This window comes from Podarcis bocagei (genome assembly GCF_964188305.1).
Source record: "Podarcis bocagei genome assembly, chromosome: 2".
NCBI classification, from domain to species: domain Eukaryota; kingdom Metazoa; phylum Chordata; class Lepidosauria; order Squamata; family Lacertidae; genus Podarcis; species Podarcis bocagei.
Window position 1 is genome coordinate 5,121,427 of NC_138126.1, and position 22,895 is coordinate 5,144,321.

The 22,895-nt window shown below is 46.5% G+C and overlaps 2 protein-coding genes across 5 annotated transcripts in view; one reads left to right on the top strand and one right to left on the bottom strand.

Annotated features, from left to right (window-relative positions):
- The window catches only part of LOC308579728 (vomeronasal type-2 receptor 26-like), a gene marked incomplete at its 3' end in the record, with an annotated part of 150,888 nt that overhangs the window by 53,004 nt on the left and 74,989 nt on the right, over positions 1-22,895 (bottom strand). The gene's annotated exons all lie outside the window — the stretch shown is intronic.
- Positions 696-21,762, top strand: LOC308580452 (uncharacterized protein). Of its 4 annotated transcripts, none has more exons than XM_081182120.1 (6): positions 696-850; positions 11,168-11,627; positions 13,413-13,539; positions 16,003-16,073; positions 17,708-17,834; positions 19,784-21,762. In XM_081182120.1, the coding sequence occupies exons 1-6, from the start codon at positions 774-776 to the stop codon at positions 21,232-21,234; spliced, it is 2,313 nt and encodes a 770-aa protein (XP_081038246.1). In that variant the 5' UTR covers positions 696-773; the 3' UTR covers positions 21,235-21,762. The 4 variants fall into 4 exon arrangements, with proteins under 4 accessions (XP_081038246.1, XP_081038244.1, XP_081038245.1 ...); XM_081182118.1 differs by having other exon boundaries at positions 699-862; XM_081182119.1 differs by having other exon boundaries at positions 700-862; positions 19,787-21,762.

The following is a 22,895-nucleotide window of genomic DNA, read 5'->3' on the forward strand; positions in this document are numbered from 1 at the left end:
ACTTTGGAGGTCTTTAAGCAGAGGCTTGACAACCATATGTCAGGAGTGCTCTGATGGTGTTTCCTGCTTGGCAGGGGGTTGGACTCGATGGCCCTTGTGGTCTCTTCCAACTCTAGGATTCTATGATCTCACACTACATTGACTTTGCTCACACAACTCCCATCTCTGATACTGGCAGCCTAGCCTGTACTGGTAAACCTGGGCACAGAGCCTCCACTCAGAGGAGCTGTCTACCATGTCCTTTGCCCCTCAAGCACACCAGACAAGGTGTTTATACGCTGGTATATTGTGTTTTAAATTGTGTGCAGTGAAAAGTGAGATAGAAATGCTTGTTGTAGAGATTCCTCGCAAGAAAAGGGGAAAATTGACAGCTATGGACAGAGGCAGGCAGAAGAAGGTGGCAGGTGGGTGTCCTTCCCCACCCCCAACATAAATCCTGGCTTCGCCCATGCTTCTAACATGTAAGACAGAAATCTCTATCCAGTTTCTCCGTAAAATGTCCCTGCAAAGCTCTTTCAAAACTCTCATCATTGTGCACCCCTCTAAAACGCCCGCAACTGACACTTCAGGTTCCCTTTCGAACGAGGCTATAGAGCTGCGAAGAGGAAGTTCAGAGCCACCTTTCTCTCCTCTTCCCCCAAGCTCCTTTTAGAGGAATGAGAACCGGAAGTGTTTGCCCTGTGCGTATGTGGGAGGTGTGTTGTTGTTGTTGTGTGTGTGTTTTTTTTTGTTCCTGCTTTTGAGGTGGTTTATCTCCATGCTCCATCGTGAGAATGCCCTTTGCAGAACCAGCCGCCGCCAGAGTGTTGCTCGGAGAGGAGGAGCTGCAGGAAGGAGGCCACAATTCAAGGTGCCCAAAAATGTCAATGGGGCGATTTGGGTCGGGGTGGGGGGCTCCTGTCTCCCATGTGGGGCTTGCATTATTTTGCATTGTGCGACACCCCTGCAAGTCAGGCCTGGTTGCGTGTGTGTCTTTGAAAGAGGACTGGACCAATCCATAGAACTGGATCGTTGAATTTTAGAGTTGGAAAGGACCCAAAAAAGGGTTATGCAGCCCAAGAATTCATGGATATTAAGGCTGTCAGAGGCTGCTAGTAGCCAGGATAAATGGCCACCACGTTGCTCTGGCCCCACAACTGGAGGCAGCCAGCAAGTCTTCTGAACCCCAGTTGCTGGAAACCAGAGTGGGAACGGAGACTCGCTTTTGCGCTCGGATCCTGCTGGCGCGTTTCCTTGGGGCAGCTGAGATATGATATGATAATCTTTAGTGTCATTGTCCCACACAGAACAACGAAATTGAAAAATCAGACATTCAAAACCAACAAGCCTGCTATCCCAGCCTGGTTAGCCCCCTAAAAACTCTGATACCCCATAATTAAATACAATATACTCCCTTAGGTAAGGTAAAGGGACCCCTGACCATTAGGTCCAGTCATGGCCAACTCTGGGGCTGCGGTGCTCATCTCGCTTTATTGGCCGAGGGAGCCGGCGTGCAGCTTCCGGGTCATGTGGCCAGCACGACTAAGCCACTTCTGGCGAACCAGAGCAGAGCATGGAAACGCCGTTTACCTTCCCGCCGGAGCGGTACCTATTTATCTACTTGCACTTTGACGTGCTTTCGAACTGCTAGGTTGGCAGGAGCAGGGACCGAGCAACGGGAGCTCACCCCGTCGCGGGGATTCGAACCGCCGACCAGTCAAGTCCTAGGCTCTGTGGTTTAACCCACAGCGGCACCCGTGTCCCTCTACAGACTCATTACAATGTGTTTAAAACCAAAATCACATTAGGGTAGAAACTGTTTCTCGGGTGGCTAGTCCTAGTCTTTATAACCCTGGACCTTCTTCCAGAAGGCAGAAGCTGAAAGAGATCATTTCCGGGGTGTGTACTATCCTGCGCTATCTCTGCAGTTTTCTTATGGCACCTGGAAGCGTAGATTTGATCCAAGGTGGGAAGAGTGCACCCAATTATTCTCTCCGCAGTCTTTACCCTGGACAGCTTTGTTTTTCCCCTGACCGTGCAGCTCCCAAACCACACACACACCATAAGTTAATGCACTCTCCGTAGTACAATGGTAAAATGCCATCAACAGGTCCTTTGAGAGATTATTTTTCCAGAGGATTCTCAGAAAATATAACCTCTGCTGTGCTCTCTTCATCAGGTTTTTGCTATTTTCTCCCCAGGTTAGGTCATCTCTCAACTCCATTCCCAGAAATCAAAACACCGAGACTTGTTCCACACACTTCCCCTCAATAATGAGTGGCTGAATATTCAATTTACATTTCCTAAAGTCCACAATAATCTTTCTTGTTTTCTTTAAGTTAAGGAGTAAGTTGTTTTTCTTGCACCGCTCCCCCAACTGCTCAACTTCCTTCCTATAGGCCGCCTCCCCCTCTCCAGCCATGATTAAAACAACCACCGTTCTATCATCTGCAAACTTAATGATCTTATTACTGGGGTATTTGGGCAGCTAACTGTGAGAACAGGATGCTGGGCTAGAGGAGACCTTGGCCTGATCCAGGTGTGCCCTTCTTGTGCTCCAAAAATCAGAACGGAGAGCACACACCATAGCTGTCAATGTTTTCTTTATTTTAAGGGAAATTCCCTTATTCCGAACAGGATTCCTCGCAAAGTTGACAGCTATGGCACACACACACAAAGTCCTCCTTCAAATCGGCTACAGTGGTACATTGTGGGGGGAGTTTGTTTTCATAGAACTGCAGAGTTGGAAGGGACCCCAGGGGTCATCTAGTCCAACCCCCCTACAATGCAGAAATCTCTGCGAAAGCATTTTATTTCTTCCAGAGTCCTTTTCAGGGGTTGGACACTGTGGGAAAAAGGATGCTGCCTAGGCCGTTCAAGGGCCTCTTCCTATGTCCTTATTCATATTTATCGCCCTCTCTGGGCAAATGGACACCGTCCTTCTCTGTTCTGTTTGTTTGAATGCCTGAGCATAAGAAGCGCATGCTAGATGAGGCTAATGATCAATCTATTATAAACGGCCTCGGCCCAGTATACCTGAAGGAGCATCTCCACCCCCATCGTTCAGCCCGGACACTGAGGTCCAGCGCTGAGGGCCTTCTGGCGGTTCCCTCATTGCGAGAAGTGAGGTTACAGGGAACCAGGCAGAGGGCCTTCTCGGTAGTGGCACCCACCCTGTGGAACACCCTCAAGGAAATAAGCAGCTATCCTATTTTTAAAAGACATCTGAAGGCAGCCCTGTCAAGGGAAGTTTTTAACATTTAACGCTATACTGTTTTTAACACTCGATTGGGAGCCGCCCAGAGTGGCTGGGGAAACTCAGCCAGATGGGTGGGGTATAAATAATAAATTATTATTATTATATTATATTATTACACCATCCACTTCAGGGCCTGAGCAACTCTCCCCCTCCTGTGGTTCTCCTGTGGGTAAACTGAAGTTCCTTCCTGCCTCCTGAAGCTAAAGTCTCAAGGAGCAAAATAAACTGAAGCCACACGCCTGAGTGGCAGTCGCTAGAAACTGCAGGAGAGGGGAGAGTTGCTCTCGCTTGCAGGTTTCCCACGGGGTTGCTCACTGTGACAACAGGGTGCCAAACTAAATGGGCCTTTGGCCTGATCTTCTTTTCACGTCTCCTTCCTTGCTGAATCCCCCCAAACCTATTCCTCTTTGTCCCCTGTCCCTAGGGAGGCATTGTGGTTCAGTGGTTGGAGTACCGGACTAGGACAGTGGCCCTCAAAAGAATGTGGCACGCCACCCTGGTGTGGCAGGAAGGTTCAGGGACAATCAAAGAGACATTTAAGCACCTCAGCGTACTATAGTATAGGGTTACCAGACGTCCCCGGTTCCCAGGGACAGTCCCCGGATTTGCAAATCTGTCCCCGGACAAATTCCGTCCACAGATTTGCAAATCTGTCCCTGGGAAATGTGGCAGTGGCAGCCTCAGCAGCCAGGAGGCAGCCTGGTAGCGCAGTTGGCTCCAGCTGGGTTCAGGAGCTGCCCGCTGCCGTAGTGCCCGCCATTTTTCCTCGCCGGAAGTCCCCATAAGATGTGTCTTGTGCGCATATCATGTGTCTCGTGCGATCTCCTGCCCCCTTCCCCCTTTGTTTTGACCGATTGGGGGTGGCTCGGGAGTCGTGGGCGGGTGGCGTGCCGTTGCCCAGTTTTTAAAAAACTCTGCGCATTTATGTTTCACAGGGTGCGAAAGAAGGGCTTTGCACCTTTATACAATATGCATGTGTGCTTGGGCCAGGGTCTTTTGCCTCACCATCCCCACTACTGACTCCCTGTTGCTACTCAGCTTTTTTTAAAAAAAAGTGTCCTCGGATTCATGGGAAAAAATCTGGTAACCATAGCATAGTATCAAAATGGGGGTTTTTTATTTGCAAAATATGGATAGATTTTCACGTTCTAGGAGTCGTTTCTTTGTTGTTTTCCGACGCGTTTATTATCAATAAAAACAAATTCGGTATGGCGCAAGCAAGTTTTTATTCTGAAAAGTGTGGCCCAGAGGGGAAAGAAGTTTGAGAACCACTGTACTAGGACCTGGGAGAGTCAAGGGTTCAAATCCCCCCTTGGCCAGAAAGCTCACTGGGTGAGCTTGGGGAACAGGAACGATCTCTCAGCCTAGCCTACCCCCCAGGGTTGTTGTGAGGCTGCAATGGATGGGCAGGGGAGAGAATTAGGCATGCCACCTGGAGCTCATTGGAGGGGGGGTTAATATTAATGCAATAAATGACTGGGGGTTTTTTTTTTTAACCATCCACCTCTTCTGTTTAGGGAAGCTATTAATGTTTAATAGATTATTGCATTTTAATGTTCTGCTGGAAGCCGCCCAGAGTGGCTGGGGAAACCCAGCCAGATGGGTGGGGTATAACTAATTAATAATAATAATAATAATAATAATAATAATAATAATTATTATTATTATTATTATTATTATTATTATTATTATTATTATTATTATTATTATTATTATTCCCATTACAGCCTGCCCCCACCGCATCCTAATTCATTTCCCCCACGCTCCTTTGTTTCATTGCTATGACTTGCGGGGGGAGCACTGACCCCTTTGTGCTCTAATAAGAAGGATCCCACGGAGGAGAGATCCCTGCAAGGATGCAATTGTGGCGGGGGGGCGGGGGCGTAGAATTGATGCATTTTGCAGAAGCTCCAAGCCTTAAAGGAGGTTTCATTAGTCTCCAAGGCGCAGCTCCTGAACGCAGGACGCTTTGCCAGCCTGGCGTTCCACCCCTCCCTCCCGCCAGATGTATCGAGACTACAACTCCCACCAGCCCACGGGGTGCAAGAAAGACTGACACGTGGCTCTCCCCTCCCATTTCCTGCAAAAACCTCCTTCCATTTCCGCGCGAAACCCCCGCCCTGCCTAGCAACTGCTGACGCGGGCCAAAGGGCGTCTTTTCCCCATTGGCTGAAGGTCCTCTTTTTCCGCGCGCAGGTTTCCGCGGCTGGTCCCTGCTTCCCATCCTCCGCGCAGGTAAGTGGATGGATGGATGGGTAAAAAGAAAGAAAGAGATGCAAGGACATTTGGGGATTCAGGTCCATTGCACGCGCAGGGGGGTAGTTCCTTTGCTCTTTTTGGTGGGGGTGGGGTTGAGTTTTTCCGGCGGGGGCTGAACTCCCCTGTTTGCAAGACAGGATTCGCACCCAGGCCCTAAGGTGGGGAGAAAGGGTTTTTTCCCCAGGCCGTGTCTCTCCCCCCACCCCCACGGCATGTTGCAGTTTTGGGGGTACCCTGTGTGCAAAGGGGGGAATGGGATCTAAATGCAATGAATGAATAAAATGGGGGGTTTGGCATCAGTGGACTCCCAAGGGATTTTTGTGCAGGGCTGCAGGCACCAAGAGGAAAGAGGTCATTAGATCAGAATCGTAGAGTTGGAAGGAAGGGACCCCTGGCGGTCATCTAGTCCAACCCCCCTGAAATGCAGGAATCTTTTGCCCAACGTGGGCCGACCCAGAAATGGAGAGTCTCTCATTCTCCCAGCTGAACTATCTCAAGAGTACAGTGGCAGGAGGGGAAAGCAAGGCAGGAATGCAAGGAGCGGGTCACAAACGCTCTGCTGTTTATTTATGGATGTCTCAGTACTTTAATACTTAGATCCTGTTGTCCTATTGTGTATTTTACTCATGGATAAGCTTGCATCTTAAATGTCTGTGTTTCGCAAACCGCTTGGAAGCCTCTTTACACATTAAAGCGATATACGAAGATCCCGGGTCCCAAGGAGATTAGACTAACCTTGACCAGAGCCAGGGCCTTTTCGGCCGTGGCCCCAGCCTGGTGGAATGCTCTCCCACAAGAGACCAGGGCCCTGCGGGATTTGATATCTTTGCGCAGGGACTGCAAGACGGAGCTGTTCCGCCAGGCCAAATACATAGAAGTTACATGTTACAGTAGCTCTTGTTAGCTACTGTTGATCTTAATTTTCTGAATATGTTTTAAATACTGTACAGGCCCCTTCTCTTTCTGTATAAGAACAAGTTACAGATAGGTAGCCGTGTTGGTCTGCCATAGTCTGAATAAAAAAATTCCTTCCAGTAGCACCTTAAAGACCAACTAAGTTAGTTCTTTAAGGTGCTACTGGAAGGAATTTTTTTATTCTGTATAAGAACAAGCATTAAAGAGGCCTCCTGGCCCGCTCACAGGTCCTTTATAAGACCAGTGATAACATTTGCCCCTGGAGAATATTAACCACTCTCAATTTTACCCTTGGACTGCCTTCTGTCCAGATTTTAATTTGCTCTGAACTAATTTTAAGATGTATTTTAATTCATTGATTGCCTGTTTTTATGTTCTTATGTTCTTTGTACACTGTGTTAGTTTTAGGATGTTAGCCGCCCTGAGCCTGGCTCTGGCCAGGGAGGGCAGGGTACAAATAAAAATTTATTATTATTATTATTATGAATGGATATTAATTTCACAGGGCCATAGAGTTGAGGGGACCCTGGGGGTCATCCAGTCCAACCCCCTGCAATGCCGAAATGTGTGTGTGTGTTGTGTGTGCGCATCCCACTTTTTCTGTCTTTCTGTTTGATAACTCCTTATTAGGCAAGTTTCAAAACTCTGAAACCGAGAACCTTGGGAATTGCCATCAGAAATCTCACAATGCATGCATTTAAGAACCCATAGTTACCGTATTTTTCGCTCGATAACACGCACCCGACCATAACACGCACGTAGTTTTTAGAGGGGGAAAACAAGAAAAAAAATATTCTACACGAAACAGTGGGTGTATGATTTTTGTGGTTCATGCTGTGGCCACAGACGTGATCTGATGATGAGTTTGGGGTAGCCCAATGCAAAAATCCTGAGGATCCATGTGGATCCATGTTTGTAACCACGTTTTTGCACCACTGCGGCCCCAGGCAACAGTGGGTGCGTGATTTTTTGGGTGCAAACTGTAGCCATGGACATGCTATGTGATCTGATGGTGAATTTGGGGTGACCCAGTGCAAAGATCCTGAGGATCCATGTGGATCCATGCTTTGTAACCACGTTTTTGCACCATTGCAGCCCCAGACAACAGTGGGTGCGTGATTTGGGGGGGGGGGCAGGCTGTAGCCATGGACATGCTATGTGATCTGATGGTGAATTTGGGGTGACCCAATGCAAATCCTGAGGATCCATGTGGATCTGTGCTTTGTAACCACGTTTTAAGTGGGGAGGGAAGGAAAAGCACTCAAGGGACAAGGAGCACGCATGGAGCAGGCTCTGCTTCTCTCCCTCCCCCCCCCTTAGCGAGCTGAAAAACTTTGCTGGAGGGACAGAGAGCCTGCTTGCTTTAAAGGAGCCTACCGGACAGGAGCCGCTAACACTCGTGTAAGTGGCTCCTGTCCGGTAGGCTCCTTGGCTCCTTTAAATTAAGCAGGTTCTGCTTCTCTCCCCCCCCCCCCTTAGCGAGCTGAAAATCTTTCCTGCTATTTCCAGCAAAGCGGGAGGAGATACAGAGAGCCCGCTTGCTTTAAAGGAGCCAATCGGACAGGAGCCGCTTACACTCGTGTAAGCGGCTCCCCTCCCTTCCCGCTTTGCTCCTTTAAAGAAGCAGGCACTCTGTCCCTCTCTCCTCCCCATTCAGCAGCTCTTCTCCCGCTGGAAACCACGAGGCGGGAGTAACATGCACAGACATTTCCCCTTACTTTCTAGGAGGAAAAAAATGTGTGTAATGGAGCGAAAACTACGGTAATTGATGCCTGTTTTTTATTTTTATTGTACGGTTTTATGTTTCGTTGCTCTAAACCTCTTTAATCTTTTCTTTTACGACATGGAGGGCATATAAATATTTTTATAAGTAAAAAAAGCCTAGGACTTGCCGATCAGAAGGTCGGCGGTTCAAATCCCCATGACGGGGTGAGCTCCCGTTGCTCGGTCCCTGCTCCTGCCAACCTAGCAGTTCGGAAGCACGTCAAAGTGCAAGTAGATGAATAGGTACCGCTCTGGCGGGAAGGTAAACGGCGTTTCCGTGCGCTGCTCTGGTTTGCCAGAAGCGGCTTAGTCATTCTGGCCTCATGACCTGGAAGCTGTACGCTGGCTCCCTTGGCCAATGAAGCGAGATGAGCGCCGCAACCTCAGAGTCGTCTGTGACTGGACCTAACGGTCAGGGGTCCCTTTACCTTTTATAGATAAAAAATGAATAAATATAACAAAATATTCAGGGGGGAAACACCTTTTGAAACACATGCGTTCTCTTCCCTTAACAGCTTGGGACCAGTTGACTTACAGAATCACCATACCCCCTTTATGTGCCTGCTTGACCACTCCAATCTGAGGGACTGGCACTGTGCCCACATATTACTCGTTTCTGCACTTTCTCCTGGTGGGAAAAGAGGGGGTAGCTTTGAGGCATCTTCTGGGGGGAAACCTTACTTTCTGCAGGTCGCTGTGGAGCTGCTGTTTTAGTGTGGTGACACCCAGGCTTTCCCGTGCCTGATTAAAACATTTTTCGTTTAAGCAAGCCCTACCCAAACGCATAGAAGTTACATGTGCTTTATCTCTACAGTTGATTTTAATTTTCTGAATATGTTCTAAATACAGGCAGGCCCCTATTGGGGGGATTACATTCTTGGCTCCTGTGCGCATCAGCAGAGCGCACCGAAGCCCACCCTGTTCCATCCCCATTCTGCCCTCTTCTGGGTACAAAACGATCCCGGTCGGGCATCAACTGCGCATGTGAAAAATGCTTACTGACTCTACTTTATTTTAATTTTCTATTCATAATTTTAATGCTTTATTTAAGGGTGGATAAAAAAACAATGTGGTTTTTTTATAAAATATATATCAGATTTTTAAATTTTAAATTGTATTTTTAAAATAAAATGCTTTTGGAGGAAAAATCATTCTAAAGATAGTTAAATAGAAAACTATCTCTAGAATGATTTTTCCTCCAAAGGCATTTTATTTAAAAAATCCAATTCAAATTTTAATAATCTGATTTTTTTAAAAAAAATCATATTCAAATAATTGAATATAAGTTACATTATATTCCAAAGGCTATTCATCAGGAAATAAGGATTGAAGTGTTTCATATGTGCTAAAACTTAGTCTTAGGTTGTTGTTTTTTTTTAAAAAAAATTGTTTAACCACATCAGTTAACAAACATGGGTATAGATGCTATAATGTTATTGTTTCAGTTTAATAAATTGTTTAAATTGTTATCAAGGAAATTATTATTTTTCTCCTTCCAATAAAGTACAGCAGAAAAGTTGTCCAAATATAAACAGTTTACTTATTAAACCTCACAATAATTTCATAATTATCGGTCTATGTATTACCAAAGCAGTAATTTTTGATATAACTGTAAAAACTACTCTGAAAATTGATTGTTCCAAAAATGAAACCTTCACCTGGTTGTAAATATTAAGATTATACCAGCAAGAATGAGTCGTTCTGTAAAAAAATGATTTAAATCAAGTCTTACTGACTAGAGATTTAAATCGAGATTTAAATTGATTTGATTTAAATCAAATCCCCACTGCTTCATTTTATATTTCTGAAAACCACGTAGAGGGGTTCCCTTTGTATATATAATAATAATAATAATAATAATAATAATAATAATAATAATAATAATAATTTATTATTTATACCCCGCCCATCTGGCTGAGTTTCCCCAGCCACTCCCAATCAAGTATTAAAAACAATACAGCGTTAAATATTAAAAACTTCCCTAAACAGGGCTGCCTTCAGATGTCTTCAGATAGGATAGCTACTTATTTCCTTCACATCTGAAGGGAGGGCGTTCCACAGGGTGGACGCCACTACCAAGAAGGCTAGTGAAGTATAGATAGAGAAGGCTAGAGAAGTATAGATAACTTAGGAAGATGAAAAATTGGAGAAGTACTGATACGCAGCTGAAAATAGAATTAAAAGGACCCATGGAAGGGATGGGGGGGGGTCAGGAGATTCAGAGTAATCTTGATATTTGGATTTTGTACTGTTTCATGTTGTATGTTTATATCACTGAAAAGCAATTAAAAAGATTATTTAAAAAATCTAGTTCAGCCCCCTGCAAGGCAGAAAATTAAGATAATGTATCCATGACAGATGATAATAATAGTAATTTATTATTTGTACCCCGCCCATCTGACTGGGTCTCCCCAGGCACTCTGGGCGGCTTCCAACAAAGATTAAAAATACAATAAAATGTCACACATTAAAAACTTCCCTACATGCCTTTAGATGTCTTCTAAATGTCAGGTACATTGGACGCTCAGGTTGCGAACGTGATCCGTGCGGGATGCACGTTCGCAACCCGTGTCTGCACACGCGCGGGTTCAGATCCGGCACTTCTGTGCATGCACAAAGCGCGATTTAGCGCTTCTGCACATGCGCAACCACCAAAACCTGGAAGTAACCCGTTCCAGAACTTCCGGGTTTCGGCTGTCCGTAACCCGAACAAATGCAACCTGAAGCGGCTGTAACCCGAGGTATGACTGTAGTTGTTTATCTCTTTGACATCTGGTGGGAGGGTGTTCCGCAGGGCAGGTGCCACCACTGAGAAGGCCCTGTGCCTGGTTCCCTGTAGCTTTGCTTCTCACAGTGAGGGAACCGCCAGAAGGCCCTCGGCGCTGGATGGCCAGTTTGAGACTTTATAATTGGAACCGGGAGAGTGGGAGCCCGAAAAGGTTTGGTAACCACTGCTTTGCCTCTCTCTAACCCCACCCCCACCTTTTGCAGCTTCTTGGCTTTCAATACCGCACATCCCAGCTCTTTGCCTTTGGCCTTTTTGGAACCAGATGCAGAGCACGGATTAAAGGGAAGTCCTGAAACACAAAGGGGGCACAAGATCAGGAACCGTGGAGGATTCTGGGAAAGAACCATGCAGAAGATTCCGGGCAATGACAGCACCAGCTCAGACGCTGAGTGCCAGCGCTTCAGGGAGTTTGCCTACCAGGAGGCCAAGGGACCCCGAGAGGTTTGCAGCCGACTCCACAGTCTCTGCCGTCGGTGGCTGAAGCCGGAAAGGTTCACCAAGGCCCAGATGCTAGACTTGGTGATCCTGGAGCAGTTCCTGGCTGTCCTCCCCCCGGAGATGGAGAACTGGGTCAGGGAGTGCGGAGCGGAGACCAGCTCCCAGGCGGTGGCCCTGGCAGAAGGCTTCCTCCTGAGCCAGGAGGAGGGGAAGAAGCGGAAACAGGTAAGAGTGTGTTTCATCCTAGTTGTACAAAGGAAACACAGGAATGCCTTAGGCTGGTCAGTTCACTGATGTGTCTAGCCTAGTATTGTCGACACTGGCAGGCAGTGATTTCAGGCAGGGAGTCCTTTCCAGCTCTTCATAGGGCTGGGCTGTTGAATGGTTTCTTAATATTAAGGTTCATTATTGTTTCACAAGATGTGTATCTCTTTAAAGGACAGACCTAGTTTTACAGCTGTGGAGCAGTATAGCAGGTGCTGTTAAGTTGTGTTAATTAAGCTGTGTCAGCAGTTGGGTATAGTATATTAAGAGCAGCATGTGCCTCTCTCAGTCCCCTGGTGAATGGGTCATACTTAATAGATTTAATGTAAGAGGAGTTTTTGTTTTTGTAATTAAAGCCAAGCAAAATATATTTTTGCATTTTTCATTGTTTCCTGAACATGCAGTCTCCCCAGCACACTTTTCGCAGTGCAATTAATCTGCTAAATATGCAACATGGGCGATACAGCAATATATCACCCAAAACTGGTTTTTTTTGACCTGGCAATACATCACAACAGTCACGATGTGTGTGTGTGCTATGCAAAAACCGTGACGTGGGGGAAAGTTGAAGCCAGCTGAAGTCTCTACATAGCTCCATCCTTATTCCAGACATTGTGATACATCCGTGTTATAGCATGGTGTTTAGCTGGCGATATACAGGTGAAACTCGAAAAAATAAAATATCGTGGAAAAAGTTCATTTATTTCAGTAATTCAACTAAAAAGGTGAAACTAATATATGAGATAGACTCATGACATGCAAAGCGAGATACGTCAAGCCTTTATTTGTTATAATTGTGATGATTATAGCATACAGCTGATGAAAACCCCAAATTAAAAATCTCAGAAGATTAGAATATTGTGGAAAGGTGCAGTAGCTATTCAATCCATAACACCTGCAATGAGTTCCTGAGCGTTTAAATGGTCTCTCAGTCTGGTTCAGAGGCAGTAATTGATGCAAAAGGGGCCCAAACCAAGTACTGAGTACATAAGCATGCTTCTACTTCTCAGAGGTCCAGTATTGCTCTATTTGCAATCCTTGTTTTGCTGATTTCATTTAATATTCTCATTTTCTGAGATTGTTAATTTGGGGTTTTCATCAGCTGTAAGTTGAATTACTGAAACAAATGAACTTTTCCACGATATTCTAATTTTTCGAGTTTCACCTATATCACCAATATATCTTGATGCACTTTTAGGCACCAGGCAAAAACATTCCTCTTTGGCTGATTGACATCCAGTGCCCTTTAAAAATTGTGTTGGGGAGATTATTGGGTTGTTCTTGTTTTTATTATGTATTTTGTGTTTTTATGTTGTGAACCACCCTGAGACCTGCGGGCATTTTTAAAACTATTTTTAAAAATGAGAGGAGAGGCTGTCTTAGTACTGTGGGTTACCGTATTTTTTGCTCTATAAGACTCACTTTTTCCCTCCTATAAAAGTAAGGGGAAATGTGTGTGCGTCTTATGGAGCGAATGCAGGCTGCGCAGCTATCCCAGAAGCCAGAACAGCAAGAGGGATTGCTGCTTTCGCTACGCAGCGATCCCTCTTGTTGTTCTGGCTTCTGAGATTCAGAATTTTTGTTTTGTTTTCCTCCTCCAAAAACTAGGTGCGTCTTGTGGTCTGGTGCGTCTTACAGAGTGAAAAATACCGTAATTCACAGGCCAGACAGTGATGGCCTTCACATAAACCGTTTCTTAATCCCTTTCTCTGTCCCTTGTCTGGGATCCTTATAATTCCGTTTCAGGTGGAAGAAATGGTGGCAGACCCAGCTACCAACTTGGCAGAGGCAGAGGCAGCCCCTTCGGCCACAACACTGAGGCCGCCTTACAGGTGGATCGTGCAGGAGGGCAGTGGAGGTGCCACCTTGCTGGGTAAGGACCATAGAATCATAGAGTTGGAAGAGACCACAAGGGCCATCGAGTCCAACCCCCTGCCAAGCAGGAAACACCATCAGAGCACTCCTGACATATGGTTGTCAAGCCTCTGCTTAAAGACCTCCAAAGTAGGAGACTCCACCACACTCCTTGGCAGCAAATTCCACTGTCAAACAGCTCTTACTGTCAGGAAGTTCTTCCTAATGTTTAGGTGGAATCTTCTTTCTTGTAGTTTGGATCCATTGCTCCGTGTCCGCTTCTCTGGAGCAGCAGAAAACAACCTTTCTCCCTCCTCTATGTGACATCCTTTTATATATTTGAACATGGCTATCATATCACCCCTTAACCTCCTCTTCTCCAGGCTAAACATGCCCAGCTCCCTTAACCGTTCCTCATAAGGCAACGTTTCCAGGCCTTTGACCATTTTGGTTGCCCTCCTCTGGACACGTTCCAGTTTGTCCATGACAGGGCCCAGTTCAACTTGGCCTCCTCTTCCGCCTCGGTTGCTTTCATTCTACTGTGTCAGGGTATGGTCTGAATCAGAGGATTGGGGAATGCATTCTCAGGCAGATCAGCTCCTCTTTGAAGAGGAGCCAGTGAAGATCCTTTAGGACCAGTGTTATATGGTCCCAGCAGCCACTCCCAGGCACCAGTCTAGCTGCCGCGTTCTGGATTAGTTACAGTTTCCGGGTCACCTTCAAAGGTAGCCCCACGTAGAGCGCCTTGCAGTAGTCCAAGCGGGAGATGACGAGAGCATGTACCACTCTGGCGAGACAGTCCACGAGCAGGGTCTCAGCCTGCGTTGGACGCTCAGTGGAGGTGAATGTTCAAAGTTTCAGGACACATAAAAGAAAATATTTCTTAGCTAAACTATGGAACTCAGTCCCACAGGAAACCGTGATGGCGACCAACTCTGATGGCTTTCAAAGAGGATTAGACAATTAGGGGGGAAGGGCCATCAATGGCTACTAGCCAGGATAGCTTTGCCCTGCCTCCACAATCAGAGGCAGAAAGGCTCCTGAATATCAATTGCTGGAAACCACAGGAAGGGAGAGTGTTCTTTTGCTGGACTAGACGGGACAGTAGCCTGGTCCAGGAAGCTCTTCTTAAGTTGTTAGGACTTTTCAGTGTGCGTAGAAATTGGACACCACTTCAACAAGCAAAGAAAATGGTTTCCAGATGACTATTGGAGCTGTAAGGAACCTTCAGGCCTCCAGATGTTGGTGAACTTTCATCGACCCCTGCCCATGGGCCATGCTTACTGCTGGGCCTCATGGGAGCTGTAGTTCAGCAGCATGTTGTTGTTTATTCGTTTAGTTGTGTCCAACTCTTCATGACCCCATGGACCAGAGCACCAGGCACTTCTGTCTTCCACTGCCTCCCGCAGTTTGGTCAAACTCATGCTGGTAGCTTTGAGAACACTGTCCAACCATCTCGTCCTCTGTCGTCCCCTTCTCCTTGTGCCCTCAGTCTTTCCCAACATCAGGGTCTTTCCCAGGGAGTCTTCTCTTCTCATTAGGTGGCCAAAGTCTTGGAGCCTCAGCTTCAGGATCTGTCCTTCCAGTGAGCACTCAGGGCTGATTTCCTTCAGAATGAATAGGTTTGATCTTCTTGCAGTCCATGGGACTCTCAAGAGTCTCCTCCAGCACCAGAATTCAAAAGCATCCATTCTTTGGCGATCAGCCTTCTTTATGGTCCACCTCTCACTTCTATACATCACTACTGGGAAAACCATGGCTTTTACTATACGGACCTTTGTCGGCAACGTGATCTCTCTACTTTTTAAGTTGCTGCTCAGCAGCATATGGGAAGCCAAATGTTCACCTTCAGCAGAGGTAGCAGGCTGGTGTGCTTGACCCTAGAAGGGTGGAGAAAACCATAACAGAGGAGGCCCTTTGACCTGCCATAAATGGTGGACATGAAGCAAGGTCTTTTCAGGTGGCTTTAGGGAGTGGCAAGGGGCATTGGGGAGAAAGCGACTCTTTGGGGTGTGCAAGTCCCAGGCTAGGGGAGGGCCTTGAATTGGGTCAAGAAGGGAACAGGGAACAGAAAGAATTATGAACAAAAAAGGGAAGGGTTTTAAAAACCAATGGACTATGTGGAAATGGCAAGGATGATAGCAAAGGAAGTGATCAAGTAATGAATTTTATATGGAAGAATGAGAGCCTTAGTCAGACAATTTAGAAAATATCATATATTAAATGGAATTGCAGTAGGATTAAAATAAATGCAGCAGAAGGGAAATGGTTGTGATTGTAATGAAAAAAATGTGGAATAGATAAAACATATCATGGAAAGGTGGGAATGAAAACACTAAGGAAGAAGGGTGGGAAGTCAACTTTTAAATGTGTATAAAATATGATTTTACTTTGTTTTTTTAAAATGTGAAATTCAGTAACAATTAATTGGCAAGAAGGTAACAGGATTAAGCATCTCCACGTCTCCTTTTCTCCCTCCCAGGAAGTGGCACAACCCTGGCAATTTCTCCCGCAGTTGGTGGAGGGGAAGGAGTTGCTGTCCAGTCGAATAAGGTAATAATGCTGGGAATTCCCGAAGTGGCAAAAAAAAAGTGCTTAGGCACCAGCATATAGTTACAGCAGGCGTAAGCAAACTCGGCCCTCCAGATGTTTTGGGACTACAGTTCCCATCATCCCTGACCAGTGGTCCTGTTAGTTAGGGATGATGGGAGTCGTAGTCCCAAAACATCTGGAGGGCCGAGTTTGCCTATGCCTGAGTTACGGGATTCGCTCCAACGAGTTGCCGTGATGGCTGCCAGCTTTAAAAGGGGGTTAGACAAACTCATGGAGGGAGAAGGCTTTCCTTGGCCTCCAGCCACAATATCTTTGCTCTGCCTTCACAGTCCAAGCAATTCAGATGCCTCTGAATAATTGAAGAGTGTTGCCGCTCCTGTTGCTCTCGGGTCCTCCTTGCTTCTCTGCTTTTTATATTGGGCGTCTGTTTGGCTACTGTTCTAACCAATATTGTTAGCTAGGTGGGCTTTGATGACACCCAACTCTATCTGTTGATGGATGGCCATCCTGACTCAGCCCCAGACACACTGATCAGATGTTTGGAAGCTGTGGCTGGATGGTTACGTGGGAGCCGGTTGAAGTTAAATCCTTCGAAGACAGAGGTCCTTTGGCTGGGTCGGGACGATATGGGATTGGGGGGGCAACTCCCATCTCTTGCGGGGGTGCAATTAGTGCCAGCGCCGTCCGTTAAGAGTTTGGGTGTAATCTTTGACACCTCCCTTTCCATGGAGGCGCAGATTGTAGCTATAACAAAGGCGGCATTTTTTCATCTCCGCCAAGCAGTTGGCTCCTTACCTCTCTCACCTCTCCTTACCTCTCTCACCCTGACCTAGCCACTGTGATCCACACGACGGTCACCTCCAGACTGGATTATTGTAACTCACTCTACGTGGGGCTGCCCTTGAGACCGACCCAGAAACTCCAGCAGGTGCAGAATGCTGCAGCGAGACTCCTTACAGGGTCTTCGCTGCGAGATCATATTCACCTGGTGCTATACCAGCTGCACTGGCTCCCGGTGGAGTGCAGGATCAGGTTTAAGGTGCTGGTTTTAACCTTCAAAGCCCTATACGGCCTAGGACCCTCGTAACTACGGGACCGCCTCTCCTGGTATGTCCCACAGAGGAATTTACGGTCTTCAGACAAAAACATCTTGAAGGTCCCAGGCCACAGAGAGGTTAGGCTGGCCTCAACCAGAGCCAGGGCTTTTTCGGCTGTAGCTCCGATCAGGTGGAACGCTCTGTCACAAGAGACTAGGGCCCTGGGGGACTTGACATCTTTCCGCAGGGCCTGCAAGACAGAGCTGTTCCACCAGGCCTTTGGCCAGGGCACAGCCTGACTCCCTCCTTTGGCAATCCTCACAGAACTTCTAGCCCAATGGTTGCCATTTGATTGGAATTAATTTGATAATGAAATGATTTTAGAATGTTTTATCGTTTTACTGTTGTTAGCTGCTCTGAGCTTGGCTTTGGCTGGGGAGGGCGGGATATAAATAAAATTTATTATTTATGATTATTATTATTTGAATGCTTTTCACGCTCCAGGAGAACCGTCAGACATGTTGCCTTCTCTTTCTAGTTGGGTCCTCCTTTTTGGATTACCTAGACGGACAAGCTGTCTTCTCTTCCTTATTTTAGGCTCCGATGAGCTTTGACGAGGTGGGTGTCTACTTCACAGAGAAGGAGTGGGATCTGCTGGATCCGGCCCAGAGAGCTTTGCACGGGGAAGTCATGGAGGAGAACTGGGGGAACCTGGAGTCTGTCGGTAAGGCTCCCTCTCTGCCTTGTGTGGCGGATGCTGGAGGTTGAAATTTTGATTGAGGTCCTATTATTGAATGATATCCTCTTCTTTTCTGGGGTTCCCTCTGAGGGAGTCAGAGATTCCTCCAGACGTACCTTTTTAAGTCTTGAGAATGTTGAATGTTTTGATGTTTTATGGCTCTTTGTGCGCCTATTTAACATGCCTTCAAATTCTGCTCAGAACAGACTTTTGGCTTAACTGGAGGTTCTGCAAACCTCCAGCACAATTCCAAGCACAATTCAAAGTGTTGGTGCTGACCTTTAAAGCCCTAAACGGCCTCGGCCCAGTATACCTGAAGGAGCGTCTCCACCCCCATCGTTCTGCCGAAACGCTGAGGTCCAGCGTCGAGGGCCTTCTGGCGGTTCCCTCACTGCGAGAAGCCAAGTTACAGGGAACCAGGCAGAGGGCCTTCTCGGTAGTGGCACCCACCCTGTGAAACACCCTCCCACCAGATGTCAAAGAGAACGACAACTACCAGACTTTTAGAAAACATCTGAAGGCAGCCCTCTCTAGGGAAGCTTTTAATGTTTGATGCATTACTGTATTTTAATATTTTGTTGGAAGCCACCCAGAGTGGCTGGGGAAGCCCAGCCAGATGGGTGGGGTATAAATAAATTATTATTATTATTATTATTATTATTATTATTATTATTATTATTATTATTCCTTGGATCCCTAATTGGATACTGAACTCTCTTTTATTCCTTGGCTTCATGTTTTGTTTCAGTTGTTTCCCCTTGCCTGGGAGATGAACCAAGTGGTTGAGAAGTAAATTCTTCCCACACAGATATCTGTCCAACATCTTCACAGCTTCTCCCAATTCCAAAGGAATTGGAAGACTGAGCTGCATCATGCTCCAAATTGCCAGATGACCACTCCCAACAGTTTCATATAGGTGTTAAACGGCATAGGAGACAGAATGAGTCATTGTGGGACCCTGCAGCCCCCAAACCATGGAGCATAGCAGCAGTCTCCTAGTGCTATTTCCTGGTAGCCACCCTGCAGGTAGGAGTGAAACCATTATAAAACAGGGCATCCATCTGGAGCCACTCCAGAACACCACGTTCAGTGGTTTCAAAAGTCATTGGTGGGTCAAGGAAAGCCAACAGGGTTCCACCCATCCTTCAATCCCAAGAAAGGTTCTTCCTCAGGCAACAAAGGCTGTGTCAGAGCCAACACTGGGCCTAAAACCAGACTGAAATGTATCTAGACCATCTTGTTCCTTCAGGGAAGGAACCAAGTACAGGGAACCAGGCAGAGGGCCTTCTCAGTAGTGGCCCTGTGGAACGCCCTTCCATCAGATAATAGAATAGAATAGAATAGAATAGAATAGAATAGAATAGAATAGAATAGAAGTCAAAGAGGTGATAATAACCTTTAGAAGACATCTGAGGGAAGCTTTTCAATGTGTAGTAATAATAATAGTAATAGTAATAATAATAATAATAATAATGTATTATTTATACCCCGCGCAGCCACTCTGGGCGGCTTCCAACAAAATATTAAAATACAGCAATGCATCAAACATTAAAAGCTTCCCTAAACAGGGCTGCCTTCAGATGTCTTCTAAAAAGTCTGGTAGTTGTCGTTCTCTTTGACATCTGGTGGGAGGGCGTTCCACAGGGCGGGAGCCACTACCGAGAAGGCCCTCTGCCTGTAACATGGCTTCTCGCAGTAAGGGAACCACCAGAAGCCCGTTGGCCCTGGACCTCAGTGTCCAGGTAGAACGATGGGTGTGGAGACGCTCCTTTAGATAATACTGGACCGAGGCCGTCCAGTATTTTATTTTGTTTCTATATATGTTGGAAGCCGCTCAGAGTGGCTGGGGCAACCTAGTCAGGTGGGCAGGGTACAAATATTATTATTATTATTAGCAACTCTGCTTTATGTCTACTTTCCTCTCTTGGTTACAGCAGGTGAATGGGAGAGTGAGACTGAGGGAGAAGCACACGGCACGTTCTTGGAAGGAGCTGGCTGTATAGACGGGAAAGCTCAGAGAAGGCAAATGGAACCAGAAGAGAAGGAGAACTCCTTTGCTTCTCAGTGTAGTGACTTGTTTGAAATCCCAGCCGAAGACCAAGAGAAGAAAAGTATTCAGTGCAGTGTTTGCGAGGAAAGCTTTAGTTGTGAATCAAGCCTTAATACTCACATGAGAATCCACATGGAGGAGAAAGCGTATAAATGCCCGGTCTGTGAGAAGAGCTTCAGCTGTAGTGCACATGTTAGTGAACATCTAACAGTCCACATAGCAGAGAAGCCGTATCAGTGCTGGGACTGTGGACAGAGCTTCCAGCACAGCACGAGTTTTACGCGGCACTTGACGATCCATACTGGGGTGAAACCGCATAACTGCTCCGAGTGTGGAAAGAGCTTCCGCCTGAGGGCGTATCTTACTTCACATCAGAAACTCCATACAGGAGATAGACCATATGACTGCTCAAAGTGTGGGAAGAGTTTTGTTAGCAGCGCACACCTTCGGTCGCATCAGAGAATCCACACCGAGGAAAAGACTTACAAATGTTTGGAGTGCGGAAAGAGCTTCAGGCAGCGGATACACCTTAGCTCACATCAGATAATCCACACAGGGGAGAAGCCACACAAATGCTCCGAGTGTGGGAAGTGCTTCACTCACTGCAAAAGCCTCACGCGGCATCTCCTCACCATCCACACAGGCGAGAAGCCCTACAAATGCTCAGAGTGTGGAAAGACCTTCAACCACAGCATGAACCTTAAGTTACATCAGAGAATCCATACAGGGGAGAAGCCGTATGAGTGCTTGGAGTGTGGGAAGAGCTTCAGCTGGAGGACTTCGTTTACTTCGCATCAAAAGATCCACATGGGTATGAAGCCATATAAGTGCTCCGAATGTGGAAGGAGCTTCCGTAACCACATCAGCTGCATACGTCATCAAAGTGTGCACACCGGAGAGAAGCCGTACACATGCTCAGAGTGTGGGAAGAGTTTCAGTCACAACTCTAGCCTTACCGAACATCAGAAAATCCACACGGGGGTGAGGCCATATATATGCTCAGAGTGCGGGAAGACTTTCATCCGGAGGCTACACCTTACAAGCCATCAAAGAACCCATACAGGAGAGAAACCATATAAATGTTCGGAATGTGGAAAGCGATTCAGCCAGAGCTCGAGCCTTAATGTACACCGAAGAATCCACACGGGGGAGAAACCATATACGTGCTCGGTGTGCGGGAAAAGCTGCAGCCAGAGGTCAAACCTTAACGTACACGAAAGAATTCATAAAGGGGTGGTTGCTGTCAATTCTGCCGATGCCTGTAATGTGGAAAGAATTTCAGTTACGGAACAGGCCTTCAAAGTAGAGGATCCATACATCGGATATGGAATCTAAATGACTCGAGAGCTTATCTGAGAGGAAATACAGAGAAACCGTATAAATGCTCACAATACGACAGATTGTATGTTGGCTCCCCAACACTGCTAATGAGAGGATGACTATGGTGAGCAAGAATCTACAGGAGCCAACATCTTCCATGACGTCTTCTGGTTAAAGGCTCCTCTGGCCACCTGGGCAGAATAAACTTTCCTAATTCTTCCAAGTGACCACCCCTCTATCATGGAGAAAGATCCCGCTGGACATCTGCAGTTGCAAAGATGGTTCCTGTACTGCCCTGTGCCATTTTAATCTGATAACTTCATGACATTGTGACATTTCTTTCTGAGAAGGTAGAAGTTTCAGGCAATGAGCTCCAGGCTCTTTATTTTTGTAGGAAGGAGGTTATGGAGATTGGTTTTATACGGTTTTAATGTTTATTATTATTATTATTTTGTTATTAGTTTGATTTTATATTTGATGTAGCCTGTCCCAAGATCCCTTAAATTAGGAGTGGGAACCTCAGGCACAAGAGCTGAAAGCACTCTGTCTCTTAGAATCATAGAGTTGGAAGAGACCACAAGGGCCATCGAGTCCAACCCCTTGCCAAGCAGGAAACACCATCAGAGCACTGTCTGACCTGTGGGAAACTCCCATCAGCCCATGCTCCTGTTTCACACTCTTCCTTGAGTGTTTTTGCCACACGTGGGTTTATCCTTGAACTCTGATAATGCCACCTCTTGGCTTGGATTAAAGGCAGAGCAGGCAGAAACTAGCCTACTGTACAAAAGGCAAAATGTTCATTTCCTGATCTTCCCACTTTCACCTCTGGCCACATGGCCAGTGTGGTCTAGTGGTTAAGAGCAGTAGTCTCCTAATCTGGTGAACCGGGTTCGCGTCTCCGCTCCTCCACATGCAGCTGCTGGGTGACCTTGGGCTAGTCACACTTCTCTGAAGTCTCTCAGCCCCACTCACCTCACAGAGTGTTCGTTGTGGGAGAGGAAGGGAAAGGAGAATGTCAGCCGCTTTGAGACTCTTTAGGGTAGTGATAAAGCGGGATATCAAATCCAAACTCCTCCTCCTCTTCTTCCTCCATCACTGGTCTCTCACCTCTGAAAGTTTGCCCAGAGGGAAATGTGGCTCTTGGGCTAGAAAAATGTCTCCCACCTCTGCCTTAAATAAGTAACTGTAAATATTCACATCTGGAAACAGTAAGTGCAGATGTGCCACTCGGCAGATACCGCTTGTTACTCAGATGCAAGCAGGATCCATCCCACCTGAGCGGTTGACGAAAGAAGCCTTGCTATTCTAGAGTAGCGCTGGCCTACGGTGGGTGATTGGTTCATAGAATTGAAGAGTTGGAAGGGACCTAAAGCGTCATCGATGTAATGGCCATGTTAAGAAATAGCTCAGTTTGAAGACTTTAGTTATGGAGAAGGCTCAGAGGAGAGTTTTCTCTGGGGTAGCCCCTAAAGCAACCTTTCTCACCAGGTGGTGTTGGACTACAGGACCTGTTTTCAGGGATAAATAAATATTTTTTTATTTATACCCCGCCTTTCCCAGTTCAGAAAACCGGGCTCAGGGCAGCGAACAACAAAGTTAAAACAATTGATGCAACAAAAAACAGCATAAAATACAGTATAAAACGTGAATAACAATAAATTCAGAATTCAAAAATC